This window comes from Trachemys scripta, chromosome 5, assembly GCF_013100865.1.
Source record: "Trachemys scripta elegans isolate TJP31775 chromosome 5, CAS_Tse_1.0, whole genome shotgun sequence".
In the NCBI taxonomy this organism is placed as follows: Eukaryota; Metazoa; Chordata; order Testudines; family Emydidae; genus Trachemys; species Trachemys scripta.
In genome coordinates this window covers 66,272,253-66,289,084 of record NC_048302.1, presented here as the reverse complement: position 1 = coordinate 66,289,084, position 16,832 = coordinate 66,272,253, and the positions used below count along the sequence as shown (strand labels likewise).

General features: G+C 38.4%; 1 protein-coding gene across 1 annotated transcript in view; it reads right to left on the bottom strand.

Moving 5' to 3' along the window:
* Positions 1 to 14,769: 14,769 nt before the first annotated feature.
* TLL1 (tolloid like 1) overlaps positions 14,770 to 16,832 on the bottom strand; it is a 199,835-nt gene continuing 197,772 nt past the window's right edge. The window contains exon 22 of the mRNA XM_034772660.1: positions 14,770 to 16,825. Within this exon, the coding sequence (XP_034628551.1) occupies positions 16,691 to 16,825 (135 nt within the window). The 3' untranslated portion in view covers positions 14,770 to 16,690. The remainder of the gene's footprint in view (positions 16,826 to 16,832) is intronic.

Sequence of the window (16,832 nt, the reverse complement as noted above, 5' to 3'; positions counted from 1 at the left end):
AACTGCCTTCAAGTCTGATCACAAAGGTATTCATTCCACACATGAGCCCCAACCACCTCCTTTAAATGCCTGGCAAAGCTCTCATTGGCTCCCTATGGGAGCAAGAGGGAGCCCCAGCTCACTAACAAGGAAAAGTCCAAATTTCAATTAATATTTTTATGCTATTTGCAGACTAAGGCGAGCCTTTACTGAGGGATTTTTTTCTTAAACTTGAGTGATCTATGAGATCAAACCCTCATGCAGAGGTAATTGCCACATTTTATGTTGTATTGTTTTAAACTCTTAACAAAATTGAAACTGGTGCTTCATGAAAGTAAATCTCAGTAAAGATGTTCTTTTTCTAACCCATTCCACTTAATAAAATGGGAAATGACTAGCACTAAAAGAACAACTAGAAGTATGTGTTTGGGAGATGTAAGAAATACTTCTTGGAATTAGTTTACAAGTCAGAGGTGGGTTAGTTTTGGCTTATTTGGCTTTTACAACTTATTCTAATGTGTTGCTGGAGTACGATCAGCTAATCATGAAACCCCTGCAGAATTACATATCTGTGGTTTGTGTTTTAATAAAAGCTTTCAGCACACCCAGAACAGTGCTCTAAAAACTATTCCAAACTAAAACCCAGCACTGGCTAACAAGGTGAGTCCATCATGATTTAAAAAGTTGAGTGAGTCAGGTGGTGAAAGAATGTCCAAACATTTTAGTTCCTGCAGAGCTTCAGCGACTATCTATACTGCATTCAAGCATCTGAAAGCAAAACATTAGCTTCCTATTCAGTCATTTTCAAAGTTCTTAAGTATACCTCCTGCTTTTTGGAAAGACAGGATAAATGAAAGAAAATTGGGAATAAGTATAAATAACTCAGTTTCCCCCCCTTCCACTAGTACACTAATTCTGTCAAAGAATGCAGGGCTGGAAGGGCATCTCAAGAGGTCATCATCATCATCTCCCCTTGCTAAGGCAGGATTAGGCCGGCATCTGAAACCTTATGGTTGTCAGCTCTTCAGGGAAGAAATGTCTTTTACTTTTTGGCCAAAATGTTAACCCCCTGCTTTCCTTCTTGTGTATTTACCTGTATATATTCTTGTGCATTCTGTCATGAGCATTTTCAAAAGTTTTCTTTGTTGCTTATTTTTTAATGAAAATTAGATCAGATAAATGCACATGCAGGTCAAGTGCTGTGTCTTCTGGGGACTGTGAGGGTGCACCTATCTTGGATTTTCAAGAGGGTTGTTAGGAATCATGTATTTTTTCCAAAATACATTCTCAGTATTGCTCCATCTTTCTGTTTCTATGGAGCTGGTTCGTGAAGTCCTGTTTGTTACAACTAAAGTAACACTAACTTAACTTGCACCTTTTCTGCTGCAAGATGTTCACAGATAATTTATCTGAATTTTTATTTGCTGTGTAAGATCAATTTTTTTAATCAGAAGTTCCCAATAATGTTTTAATGGAAGCTATGCAGAAAGGACTCTGGGGTGTGATCAAGCATTGCTATGGGAAAACATTTTTTCTGGTTTGTATGCTACTTGCTAAAGGAAATCACTGGCTAATGGGAGGGGAGTCTGGGTTCACTGGAAGGCTGTTTGCTATGCAGGTTCTAAATCCACAAATATTGTATGTTTCTTTACAGACCAACCAGACCAGCAAAAACAGAAACCCACTAGTTGTTGCCTCCACCAGCAGTGGAGTTATCTTGCCAAACAAGAGATCTTATACAATACGGTGAATGGCTGTCTAATATAATATGCCCTGGAGCTCTTTGAAAGGATAAGTGGCAATATTAAAGTCAGATGGTGTGGGTGCGCAAAAGGTCACTGGTGATCAGGGACTTTGACAAGGGGCATTCTTGTAGCAGATAACAGTGTAGGATGTTTAAGAGGCCACAAGAGGGTCTAGAAGATATTAAGAAGATGTGGAGAGCACTCCCACCAGGATGTAAAGAAGAGTGTGGCTGCGGCTAGGAAGGCAATTTTGACCACAGATTAAGGCCCGAGGCTCTTTCAGAAGAGGAGACAATGGAGGTCTGGACTGTCCATGGAAAAAAAATCCATGGAAAGGAGTACTGGACACCACTCATGCTTCCAGCAAGGTGGCAAGAGTTCAGAAATTGTGCTATGATGTAATTTGTGCACTGGATTGTGTGCTTTGCATTTTAAAACAGTTTTATTCCAATAGCTTCTCCTTATCCTGCTCCAGGCTGCTCTACTGTACAGAGAACGTAGCCAGAATTCTGATTTTTATTAACAGTCATCACCTTATGCAGAGGCAGCAAATCCTCAGCTGTCTTCCCCACTCCCATTTGAGCATCAGCCAAGATTGCTTCTTTGTGGGTAGCTGTAGCCAGATGTTTAACCCAGTAACTAGTGTCCTTGAGGCTTGTAATGGCTTTGCCTCTTCCTGTGTGGATAGAATTTGTGGTAGTCTGTTTTTCATATTCATCCAAGAACATTGGAGCAGAATCAGCCCCACAACCCAGCACTGGACAGAAGATTTAAGGCCCACCAGAAGCATTCACCAGCTAGCCATGAAGGGGTGACAGCACTTGTGAAGATGAGGAGATAACATAAGGGTAAAGGATGAGCCATCACAATACCCTCACTTCCTTCATCGGGCAAAGCAGTTCCCCACCCCATGGACCTGAGTACAGATGAGGGGAGATCTGCCCCAGTATTAAACACCTGCCCCACAGCATACACCCAACTGGAGAACAGTGTCACTTCATGCAGGCCCAACAACAACTGGAGCATAGAAAACACCTGGCACTGCCATATTGGCCCAGCACCTCCTCCCCAACATGCTATAATGGGTGCAGGGCTACAACAATAGGCTCCTGCAGGAACTGAAAGCACCGACATAGAAGCAGAATGCCTGGGCCAAAGTGCAGCTGAGAAATGGTGTGTGTAGACCACAAGAAGGGGGTGGCCAGCTTCCTATGGCAAAGGCCATAACTAATGTGGCTCTTTCCTTGAGGGAATCTGCAAGAGTCAGTGAGCTGCTGACCAGAGCAATATGTGCACACTCTATCCAACAGGGTGCCCACTCATGTGAAGGAGCCCAGTGAGTGCACAACCCTTCAAATATGATCCTTTTGCTGACTTATAACCTACTAGCATCCCCAAATGCATTGCTCTCTGCTACCAGCACACTTGGGAGAGTCACATGCCCCTGTCCAGTCTCTAAGACAAGTCTGCACACATCTGGGCAACCAGTACATGAAGGGTACATCCCAACAGGTCCCTGCAAACAGGTGCAGCTACTGTGCAAATGAGAACTTCTCATTCCCCTGGTCACTTCTTCTTCTTTCTTCCACTTTCTGGTACAGTTCAGCACACCTTGGTACACAGTAGATGGGCTCTTTCAGATTTGGTTATGGGATAGGAGGTAGTGAAGAGTGAGTTCATTTACACAAAAGAAAAAAGTTGTCAGAAATGCAAACATATCTCTATTAAGATTACAATTTACTCTTAGCCTATAAATTACTTGGCATCTATTTCCGTTGACAGTTAAAGATTACACTGAATGTCAGAGATGTCTTATTAGTCGATCTGTGGTGTTGAAAAACAAGCCGATGAGAAGTAATGAACCCTTTTAATTCAGGAAGGATATTGGGTGATAAACTGTAAGGATGAAATTCTGGCCTATACAACTCCTTTGGACGTCTGTGTAGCACCTCATCTTGACAGCTGTACAAGAGACTAAGAAAACTGATTTCTCATGATCCCCGGGCAAATAGAATGATTGACAGGCAGATAAATAAAGAACTAGAGTTCTGAGAAATATGGACTAGACTATCTGAATTACAGGCATTGAGAAACACAGAAGGCGGCCCATTCCTAGCATGGCTGAAATACAAACTAAAGTATACAAAGAACAATAGTAATTAATTCTTAGATTAAACAACCATCAGAAGAAAGGGAGAAGAGTAAATTATTTTAAATTATAATGTTCACCAAACTCTGATTAGGAACCAGTAGTCTTCAGACAAGAGCATAGATCTTCTCTGAAAATTGGGCTTCAGTAAAATTAGAGCAATGAGAAAATTATTTGTGTCTTGGTTCTGAAGCTAATAAGGTGGTCTAACAAATAAATTGCACCTGGAAAAAAAGGGTGATGTGCTCAGAGTACTGAGACACATTCCTGAAATGAAGCCCCTTGGGCATAAAATATCCTCAGTCCCTAGATGAATATTTATTATAATTCATTTAGATTTCTCTGAATATGTACAAAAATACTTTTCTGTTGATAGTAGCTTTGAAGATTAAGAAGTGTGGTAGGGAAAGGTATAAAAGGACTTCTTTTTGAGCTATCTTCAAAGAAAAATTAACCATAAAACGCCCTATTATTGCATTTTCATAGAATAGAGATCACAATGAGCATAGAACACTGGTGAAAGGTACTGCTGCATATTTTACTGGCATATACTTCAGCCATGACATAATGATTGCATGTGGAAAAATCCACAATGTCCAAGATACGGTATTTCCAAAGGCAGTTTTATATTTTAAATAAAGATTTCTAAGAGAGACTAACTATCCTGCTGTCTACAGTATGTTTCATAACTGATTTTGTTTGCTTGTTTTTGTTTGTTTTGGTCTCATTTAGCCATGTCTTTTTTTCCTCAATAAATGTGAGGAATAGTAAATATACTGTTGTATGAAAGCATCCCAGGTAATTATTTTTTGCTTTTTTAAGCATTTCTGTTGTTAATACTAACACCCTGCTATACACTTAGTAAGTATAAATTTAATTTCATATTTGTAGATTATATTTTCTTTTTAAGGGACACCCAGCAAGAAGACCAAAAATCAAAGTTGAGCATGATCCCTGGGTTAAGTCCACAACATTTTCTGCAATCATTTTTTATGTATATTTGTTTACAATGTATAGGAGTAAGATAGTTAAAATGGTTCTCTCCACTGACCGTGCAAATAGCACCTCTATTCCATATTTGTAACCACTGAGCTTCCATTATCACCCATCATGACCTCTGCTGTGCTGTGTGTATATAGGATAGGGTTGTCCTGGATCCAGATGAGAAAGAGATCAGGGGAGGAAACTCCAGGCCTATTGTGCTTCCACTTAATCACACACCTCTTGAATGGATGACATATGGAATGGTGCCCTGGCATGTACCATGAGAGTCTGTGATATATTGATGTCTCTATATTATCATCTAGGGAAATCTGAATTCACTGGATTTAGAACAAAAGCAAATAAGTACATGATGTTAATGCCTGACTTTTGAATTCTGGCAGGCTTTGCCATCCGTCCACCAAAGACTAAAAGATTTAGAAAAAGGTAATGGATAATGAATGTCTCATGAGTAGAAAAGGAAAGAATAATGTACCCATTTCCCACAAAACTTCTGCAAAATTATTGTCTCACTGTCTGAATGTCAATGGAAATGTGGGAAGGGAGCCCATTAGTGTGCTAGAGGGAGCGTGGTTGAGTGGATTGACAACAGGACTTTTCTTGCCTTGTTTAAGATCAGTCCTGTCAAATTGTTTCAAGGTGTGAGGAGGCTTTATGATGCGGACAAAAGCTGTGTGATGGTTTAAAATGCCTACCACGTTCATTTGATTTATTACATGAGCCATATCATAAACCAGAATGCCAGGAGTAAAATGTTGGCACATCATGAACACATTGTACCAGTTAGCCCCAGAAAATAATTATTTAGTTTTTACATATATATGATGCATCTATCTATAATCTCCAGATGGATTTAAAACAACAGTTAAAAACAGTCCGGGGCATCAGTGACCCAGTGCTACAGTAGCTACTGCAAAAATAGATTTCCCCAACCTCTTATTGCTTCAGACACACCCCTGAAGAAAAAGTCCAGTTAAACAGATTGGTATGATCTGCAGTTCAAGAAAACTGAGTTTTCTTAGGAGCAAAATAAAGAGCTGTGACCCCATTCTATAGACCTCCTGCCTCACCCTTCAAGACAAACATATTTGGGGACTATCAGATCAGATATTTCAGATAATCTCAACTCTCCAGGCAGGGAATGAAGACAGAGAGGCAGATAGTCTTTAAAGTGCACTGGAACCAGATCATAAAAGGAATTTATAGATCAACATCTTGAATTATTGATTCAAGGATTATGCCCTGATCCTGCAAACAAATACTTAACTGTAAGCATGTGAGTAGCACCAGGGAGTACTACTTCTGAAAGTGAAATATGTGCAATAAGTTTGCAAGGGCAGGGCCTTAATGCAGAATGAAATGCTGCTGCTGTTGTTTTTTTTAAAAAACGACCTAAAAGCCTTTATACTGAAAGTTCCCAGGCATGTAAAAGCAGAACAGAGGCAATTCTCAAAATTTCAATGAGATCTTAATGAAATAAGATGAGGCAGCTAATTGCATTAAAACTAACTCATGTTTAGTGAATCTGTCCCAGAATACCCTCCTCAAAACACAGATACTTTGTTTCAGATGTTAAGGAAATACACAGAAGCAGCAAAGCCAAAAAAACCCCCATGCCACCTACCATAATTTTTTTCAAGATTTAATCACTTAGTTGGTATGAACAAGATCTCATTTCCCCAAGCCCACTTTTGCAGAATTAAATACAGCTGTATGGAGAAGATCATTTCACTCAAAGGTATTTCTAATAGGAAAATAAAACTAAGTTAAATGATAGTTAAAAATGATAAATGCTTTTCTGCGTAGATTTGTAGTTCAGCAAAGATATATGACAAAATACAAACCAAGCAAGGGTGGCGATGTAGTTTGGAGAATACTCTAGTTCCTTGACAAAGCTGTATTATTTGTGCCAAAAGTTCATTTCATTAAGCACCTCTGATGATGTGATGAGTTTAACTGCAAACTCGTGTCTGATTTCCACAACTTTTTTTTTTTTTAACATAAAGAAAGAAAACAGGAAACTAAACAACAAATATTAAGTATTCCCAAGTTACAAGTATTTAAACCATGAGTATTTAACATGGGTCTATGAGAGGCATATACCTCGCTCATTTCTGGATGCACATCAGACAGTAAGAGTATTTGAACACTATTTCTAGAGACCATTTCACTTGAAACAATCCATCTTGCTTAGGATGCGCACAGCTGTTCTTCATTCAACAGCTTCACCCACCACATGGGATTTTCGAACAACCATTGGGATATTTTCCATGATCTTACAGCAATGAAAACCATGAACAAAAAGAAAAAAAGGCTTTCTCTTGTCTTTCAGAATTAATGATACCACCACATTTAATCACCACTCTTTCATTCTTCAGCTGCCTCTCTCTCTCTCAACAGCGCTTCTTGTTTTCAAATTCTGCTTTGACATTTTAAGCCTCGAGTGGTTTATTAACAGATAGATCAAGACAAATCCAAATAATTTACAACAGCAAAATACGAGAAACTCGAAAGCTGTTTTTCTTGCTACTTGCTCTTTTTCAAGGTCATTTGTTTTCAAATCTCAGATAAAAGTACTGAATTTGTATCTTCCCTAGTCAGCCTCTTTCAGTAAATGGAATATATATATCATATTCAAGAAAGGGAATACAGCAAATTTTTTCACTGTATATAGAATTTTAACTAAATGAGGCTTCTTATAGCAAACACTCTGAGGTCTGGCTTAAATGACCACTCAAACGAGGGACAGATAAAACACTGCTTGCCGAATACAGCAGGTCACTCAGTAGGCAAGATACTGGGATCTGGCCAAGCACTAAATGCAAGTTGTGGGGGAGGGGGTGATGCAAAGGTGGCTTACTGCACTCCCAGCTCATAGTGCCACTACCTATGTGCCAGTCGTTCCCAACCGTTCTAACTTGAGTTGGCTTCCAGTGGCTCAAAAGGGCCATTACAACAGCCTATCAGAGTGACACCCTGCCCAGACTCTTTTCTCCCCATCCACAAACTTGGCAGCAACTACATGGAATGGGGTGGGGATAGGAGTCACTAGAGTGCACCTATATCACAGGAGATTCCACTGGGGGATCCTCTGACATCTGGTTATGGTGGCTGTTGGTCTACCAAGAATGAGCAGAGTGGCACAAAGCTATTTTAACAATACATATTGGAGGATCTGACCTAATATGTGTTAGGTGAAACTTTGATGTTGTCTCTTAAGACAGGATGAGGCCTAATAAATGAATTTTAAATTATATCAAACATTCATCTCACTGCATCTTGTAATTATGTAAAGAAAACAGATTCTTATATGACTAATAAAGCAAGTCATTATTTATTATCTGGGTATGCATTTTCCTGCTTTAAGTATAAATCTGAATGCTACCTTAACTACAGATCCACTAAGGTCCCTCCTTGATAGTCAAAACAAGATTTACTAACTGCTGATTAGCCATCTGAAAAGGTGGTAACTATCACCAGAACAGCTTAACATTTGAAATTTGATAAATAAGTAAGAATGTCATTTATTCAAAATTATACAAACAAAAAACATCAAGTCTTTATTGGTGATGACATATGGTTCAGGAATATCTGAAAAACTAATGCTTTTTAAAAAGTGTGCATCTGAAAGGTGTCTACATTCACTTTGCTAGTCACTATTATAGTGTTACTTCTGGAATTAAAGTGTATGATTCTGTCTTTAATGGTATACATCAACATATCTAAGAATTATGCACTTTATGAAGTCATTTTAATTTATAACTCTGCTCTACAAATGACTGTTCTAGGATAGAAAATATAAAAAAAACCCTTAAGAGACATAGAATACCTACTTTGTTATTAATAGTACATTAGATTATATATTCACAATATTTCCTGAAATTTGTTTCTAGACTCTACTGTAGAGCACAACACTGTTTCCCTTAGTATGCCTCATGTTAGTCCAAAGAGTTCTGACAAATATGTTAAGGTAGAAGTCCCTTTCACAACATCTAGCATTTCTTCTATTCTTCTTGCAAACATTTTTTTAAAAAAATCAAAAGATACTCTCAATTTGTCTAACACATCTTGAAGTCTTTTCTTAGTTTTTAATCAATGTAAATTCTCAGTTGGGGTTTGCAGTTTAACCTCGTTGTCCTTGGTGTGGTATGACAGACATCCCTTGCTCAAAATTCAGTTTCATGCTTCTGGCAGTTCTGTGATATCCAAGTGTTGGATCCATCTATAAACCCACAGCAAACTGAAGAAACAGGGTGGGGGGGGGGTTGGGGGGAATAGTTAACTAAACTCAGAATTAAAAATAAGTTACAAGACTGGGTGGCAGATCCTCCAGTTTTCAGAAAAATGCACTGATAATTAAAAAATGTAAATTGAAAGTGTGATACACTTGAATAGAAAAGAATAAAAATAACCTTATACTGAGTAATTTGGTCTATAACACGTTATTAGTGGGCAGCATGCTGCCCCTTGCATATTGTTGTCTAGTAACAGAACTTTGGCAATATCTGTACCATTGGGGATAAGGGTTCCATTAACTGATGAACTGGAACAAAAGGATAGACCGATGTGGGAGCTGTGAATGGATGTGAAGTATTTAAATACCTGTTAGTGTTTCATGCGTACACAGCAATCCAAAGATTTCACTAACCTTGGACTATATTACTCACAGGCAATTTCAGGCTCTTTTCTTCGAGAATAAAAATAGTGTTAAAATTTCTCATAAGGCTTTCTATGCTTTTACAGATAAATATTATACAAATGTATACTTAAAATATGGAGACTTTAAAGGATAAATTTTCAGTGACTAATAGTGGGAGGCAACAACCTCCAATTATTAATAGGTATATTACCACACACTAAGCTAAATATGTACTCATAAAATTTCCCCAATATAAAGGTTCTCCTCACATCATCAGAAAGATCTTTTAGTTGTACAGCTGAAGCCCATTTTTGAAGGTTTTGTGAGCTCAGATTAGCACAGAGTCATATTAATGACCATTTTATGTGCCGTAGAGTCAATCTGTCTGATCAAATGCATGATTTGGACATCCTTTTTAAGTCCCCACATTTGAAAGTTGGGCCCATGGTGTTGCAGTCCAAAGGAAGTCTCAGGGTGAAATAGTGCTCTGATAGTAGAGCAGCACTCTTACAGTGCCATGTTCCCCTGAAAGTCCCATCATGTAAGCTAGAGAACAGCCATCTATATACTCTGAGGCAGACTACAGGCAGGAGCTGAGAGTAGGGAGAAGGGCTGCCTCAGCAACCCATTTCTCTCACCAGCACCTCTCTTAGCAGAGTCTCTACACAGCCACAGCACTGACAATGAAGGTGATTTAAAGCAGTAATTTAGCATGGCTGTCACAAACACTCAGGTTAGCAACATTTTTAAATCAAGTTTAGCAGGTTAACCATTTTTTTCTTTTAGCTGGAGAATGTCATTTTTTTCAAGGTAGGCTGTAATGTTCCTGGCCTGACGTGGCTACTGAAAATCATATCACTTTTCAAGTTTGGCTCCTAACTTAACCCTATGATGCTGAGGTAACTTGCAAAGACTTGCTGTACTATAGAATTTGGGTTTTTTTTTATTTTCAGTATTAATATGGTTGAAATTTCAAAAGCTGTATTGTGCTCTCTTTAAAATATCCAATGCAAAAGTGCCTTTTTTAAAGGAAGTCAGAATTTTCCTAGAGAGCTCAACATGGCTTTATGATTAAGATGGAGACTGGGGAAGGGAATTCTATTCATGGCTCTACCTTAAATGTACTATGTGGCTTTGAGCAAGTCACTAAAAGCCAAATTCATACAAAAATGTGTCCTTTAATTTAGAATGCCTCAGGTTTTGGATCCCCAAATTGAGACATCGAGGCCCTTATTTCCAGAGGTGCTGATCACCTGGATTTCCCATTGACTTCACCTCCTTATGCCTGGTTTTCTCATTTGTAAAATGGGGGAATAATACTTATCTCCCTTATGGGGATCTTTTGAAGCTAAATTCGTTAATTTGTAAAGCACATGAAGAGTCAAAAATGAAAAGTGCTATATGAATTTAATCCTGCACCACTCAAGTAAATGGAAGCTTTGCCATTAAATTGATCAGGTGCAGGATTGAGCCTTATAAGTCCAAGCTATTACTATTGTCATTATTTAGTATACTAATCGCTTGATAACTAGAGCTGGGCAGAGAAAGACCATTCTGATTCGCAGAAGATTTTGTTATTTCAAAATCTGGTTTCATGATGATTAGGAACAAAACTTACTTAGTGGGTCAGGTAAGGTAAAGAGTAAGGTATTTAATGCCCCTTTTGCTTCAGTCTTCATTAAAAAGGTTACTTGTGACTAGATGCTGAATATAAGAACATAAGAACGGCCATACTGCGTCAGACCAAAAGTCCATCTAGCCCAGTATCCTGTCATCTGACAGTGGCCAATGTCAGGTGCCCCAAAGGGAATGAACAGAAACACGTCATCGTCAAGTGATCCATCCCATGTTGCCCATTCCCAGCTTCAGGCAAACACAGGCTAGGGACACTATCCCTGCCCATCCTGACTAATAGACATTGATGGATCTATCCTCCATGAACACAATTAATATTAACAACAAAGGGTAAGGAACATAAGCCAGAATAGAGAAAGAACAGGTTAAAGAATATTTAGCTAAATTAGACGTATTCGGGTCAGCAGGGCTGGATGACATTCATACTACAGTTCATAAGAACCAAACTGAAACAATCTTGGACCCATAAGAGATTATCTTTGAGAATCCATGGAGGAGAATGATGTCCCAGGGGACTTGAAAAGGGCAAACATAGTTTAAGCATCTTTAAAAGGGGGGACTAAAAGGACACGGGGAATTATAGATCAGTCAGCCTAACCTGCATACCTGGAAAGATACTGGAGCACAATTACACAATCAATTTCTAAGCACCTAGAGGTTAAGAGGATAAGTAATAGCCAAAATGAATCTGTCAAGAACAAATAATGCCAAACTAACCTAATTTCCTTCTTTGACAGGGTTACTGACTTTATCTTAATTACAACATGTATAAGAACATTTGTGTTACTTCAACTCTCTCTCTCTCTCTCTATTTGCCCCATGAGCTAAAATTGAGACCTCTAAGGGGAAAAATTGCATTATGGCATTAATTATGCTAGTAAGGAAACGATTACTCAGGATAAGCCTTTTTTCTTTTCTTTTTCTTCCGCACATGGATTGGGTTGCAAGAACTTAGCTCACCATATAATTCACTGACTTGAAAACAGATCATTTTTATGTTGTCTAGAGTTCAATAGTAGATTCAGGGATGACAAAGAGTAGTGACTACCCTACACATCTAGCTAATTACATAAGCCTTCTTTAGCATACATGGAAGCAATATAGTACAAAGCATTCTAATGCATATGAAAGATTAATTGGAGGATTAGCACATCTGTTACACAAAAGTATTGGTTTTAAACTGTACGTGCCTTCACTCAGCCTTCATGAAATAAAATACTTATAATGTAATTCAGCCAAATTCCATTAATCATTGCATCACTGCAACCCCCTGGGCTTTGAAAAAAGCCAATGGTGTTGCCAGGGTAAACAGAGGGCAGAACTTAGCCCACTGAGATCTCTTTCTTTTTATAAATTGACTACGTATCTCTTCATTCTAGTGTAATTATATTTTTAATCTTCTGCGGTTTTTTTGCTCCTGTCATTGCTATAACTTTTTTTATGCTCAGATTTCATTCTTCACCTTTATATCTAATTAATTTTACAAGCATTTAAATGAAAAACATATTAGTGACGCTTTAATTTAGACAACTACTAACTTATGCAATCACATATGTCTCCATTACCTTACTCTCCTACTCTTACCCATGGGGCTTGATCCAACATCACTGAAGTCAATGGAACAGTTACCATTGAGTGCAGTGGACATTTGATCAGTATTGTCTATATCCAGCTCTCTGGAGCAGGGTCTATGTTATTTGTTTGTACAGTGCCTAGTACAGTGGGATCCTAACCCCAATATGGGATCCATAAATTCAGCACAACAAAAATATTAATAAATAATGACAACAGAAGGGCTGCGTGACCACTCTCAAACTGCGGCCACACTCAAATTATAATGAGAAGGTGTGGCACGGGGACTACAGGGCCAATATATAATGCTTCATCTTGAGCTGAACAGAAATCGCTCAGTTCAAGAGTTAGCATGGCTTTTATTTTATGAGGTCAACAGCAATTTCCTCCATTTTATAAAAATTAGGCCTGGCCCTTGATCTCCTGGCACATTGCCAATGTAGCCCTCCAGTTTAACAAAGTTTGCACTCAATTATTTTAATTATTTAAGCTTATAAAAGTTAAGCTTTTTTAAATACAAAACCAAAGTTATAGTAATGTTAAAGATCTGATCTGGCTATCACCCCACACGTAGGTCACTGTATAGTACTTCGCCATATCATGGTTCTCAGAACAATGTGGGATTATTCACCAAATGTGTAATACATACAAGGACAAGTTGAATAACTACCTTACCCCAGATTAACCTCACTTATGTTAGTTTCTGTGCGCTCTTTAGGACTGATGTAACAAAATAAGTTGAATTCAATTGCCACTAGTTGTGTATTTTTATGTATATATAAATTAAGAGGTGAAAACCTTCCAGGGATATACCTCCCCTGCTTGTTTGGACATGGAGTTAACTGGACCAATTACAATTCTTCTACAGGAGGACAGGGCCAAGGCACAAAGCCTAAGTGTTTGGGCTCTATTAGGAAGAGCCAGGAGGGGTTAGGGAAGTGAAATGTACTCCCCTAACTCAATGTCAAGAAGCATAGCAGCCCTCTTTCCCCTCTTACACACACAGTTGCTATTCCAGTATGTGTATCAGATCCACCGTGCCAAGTATGCGCAGTGATGGAGCTATTGGATATGTGGAAACATAGCTCCTGTGCAGGGCTGGCTCTAGGCACCAGCGTTCCAAGCATGTGCCTGGGGCGGCACTTTTCAAGGGGTTGCATTTTGGCCCTTTGAGGGTGGCACTTTCAAGGGGTGGCACTCCGGCTTTTTTGTTGTTGCTTGGGGCGGCAAAAAACCTGGAGCCAGCCCTGCTCCTGTGGCTGCTCCAGACTCTACCCCAGCTCTCGCATATTGCAGCTTTCTGGATGGACCCATCTCAGTTTGCTCACTTCTTTCCTCAACTTGCCCAGTCTAAACTGTCTTCCTCAGAATGGAGGTGACTGACCACCCCAACTGCCCACTGGAGATTCATGCATGAAGGAGCCCCTCCCTACATAAACCTGGGATAATCCTACCAAATAACTGTCATCATCTTGGGCCAAATTCTGTTGCCAGAAGAAACTTCACCAAGTGGGAAAACATGTAGCATGTTGGTGGAGGAGAAAGGAGTGAAATTCTCCTGTGTGGTTAGGGCAAATGCTGTTCAGTCTACACTACACAGAACTTGGTAAGAAAATATTGAGATGGGACCAGAGGGAAAAAGTTAATGAGGGAAAAAAGATGACATGGAATGATGTGGAGTGAAAAGAGCCCAGCAACCTGCCCTTTACCCTCTCCTCAAACCCTTCTTCTACTCCTTTAAATACATTATTTTAATAAAATGTTTTCCTAAGCCATTCCGGAATAGAACAAACTATGCCAGTATATTGTGCATTGAAGTTAAAGCATAGTTTTCTGCTACGTTAAGTTTTATGACATGAGTTTGTACGGAAAGGTTTTGGGAGCAACTCTGCTCCATTCTGCCAGTTTATGTTGTTCATTTCTTCTTCTGCAAGCACCCTGAAAAACGATCCACAGAAAAGTAAAGCCATGCAATATTTAAAAAGCACAATTATATCCAAAGGAGGAATAAAAACGATTCATTCTTTGAACTTCACTTGTGAGAGTTTTCTGGAAGGGAAAAGGGAGATACAGCAACATAAATCAGTGGTTAATACAGCCAAAGACGCCTACACATCTGTTTAGTTTTTATTTTTGTAAAAAAAAACAAAAAAACCCACCAGATTTATTAGTGCCAGTGAATGTTCATTGTAAGGTAACAGGAACTAAGCTAATCTGAGTAGCAACTTACATCAAAGGATATCAAAATAATATTTCTTGTAAGTGAAACATAACATTTCATTTTAACTCTGTTCTTGCTGACTAGAAGTCCCACTTAACTGCCTATGAAACCTTTAAGTTGCTACAGTCAAACAGGGTTCTGGTAGAACTTGGCACAATTTAACTGTTCATCCATACAACACCTCTCACCTTTCTGGAGCACTCATTCATACATACTTACATAATGCATATACATCATGACTAAAGCCATGTATGGCCTAAAGCACATAGAATAGTTCATTCTAAAATAACATATTTCTACATCAAAAGCAGGTCACTGTATTTACAGCAGATGATCTAAGCTTTGCAGATGGGCTTTTGCTTGAAGATCTTTTCATTGACATACATTAAAACGTTCAAGTTGTCAAATTATTTATCAAATTAAAGATGTATCTACAGGAAGATCTGTTTGATCATGTGCAAGAATTCTAAGGCAATAGTAGTAGTTGTTCCACAGGACTAGTGCTGCCATTGCAATGATCTCATCATACGTGTAATAAGTCTTTATTCTTCAGATGCAGCCAGGCATAGTGAGACATTCATGATCTGCAGGTTGTTGGCTCAAAGGTCTAAAATGTCTTCATTGAGTGTTTAATGTTCATGGAATAGCACCATAGAAATTCTCTTTCAACAACAAATCCTGTTTGTTTTTTGCCATTACAGAAATTCTTATTTTCAGAAAACAAATTATACTGTTCTTTCAACGGGTTGGGAAACGTTTCTTTTGGATAGTACTTTCAGCTTTGTTTCTGATTAGCTAAAATGGATAATTAGCTCATTCATAAAATGTTCCAAGGAAATACAAGTTAGCAGCAGTTATGATTTTACTACTGAAAATGAAATCAGTAATTGGAGTTTCAGATGATTCTATTCATGATTATTTCTGTTTCCCAGTGGATAAAGATTTTGATTTACAACAGGTCTGTTAAACATTAACTCAGTCTCTTATCTGGCTCAGTGCAAAATAAGAGCACATCATCAGTTATAGCTTACTTAACCAATACACTTGACATTTTCAATTACTTACTATCCAAATTCTGAGTGTACTAATAATGGCGATGAATAAAATGTTTCAGACTTTTCAATATGCTGGTAAAATGAAATCAATTACGCTTCAGATGTGATTTTCCAGTTTCAAAATATTGGTAAACTAACAGGAGAGATGAATCCCTACCAAAGTACAGACCAACCTCAGAAGACTTTCCCATTTCATATCTCCTTTTATGGCCTTCGCATGCATTGTATCCTTGATACAAAGCCAAAACAATTTCAATAATATATAAGGACAGTTTTCTGTGTGTGTGACCTGAAGGAGCATTTTTTCTCCTGGACCAGATAATTTTCAGAAGGAAGAACAGTCTGCAAAGTCACTTCCACTGAATTTAAGTGATTGAATCTGCAAGCATCTATACAAACATCAAGCTGGAAACAAAAGCTTTTATAGTTTCCCTGGAAGCATGCAATGCCCTTTCACCAGCTTTGCAGAGACAGTCAAGCATGGAGCCCACATGTCATCACCATGTCCATTCCATTGGGATAGGTGAAAGTTTCATTGTGAACTAAAATGTTTCTGGTCATATACGTTTTGCTTCCAACTGAACCCATTATATAAAACATTTGTGCTAATAATGTCAGTAAAAAAATACGGCTTCCTTCCTCTCCATCACACTAATTCTCTCTTTCTTATTTTCTGGCATAGAGGTTCTTGCGTTATTTTTTGGTGTGAATGCTATCTTGATATTTTATACTTTTGTATCGTATATGAAATCCTTTCTTGTTGATTGTATCATCAGTATGAAAATGGAGTAAAACGGCATCCCCAGCTGAATAAATTTCTTCTGGTGGCTAGAAT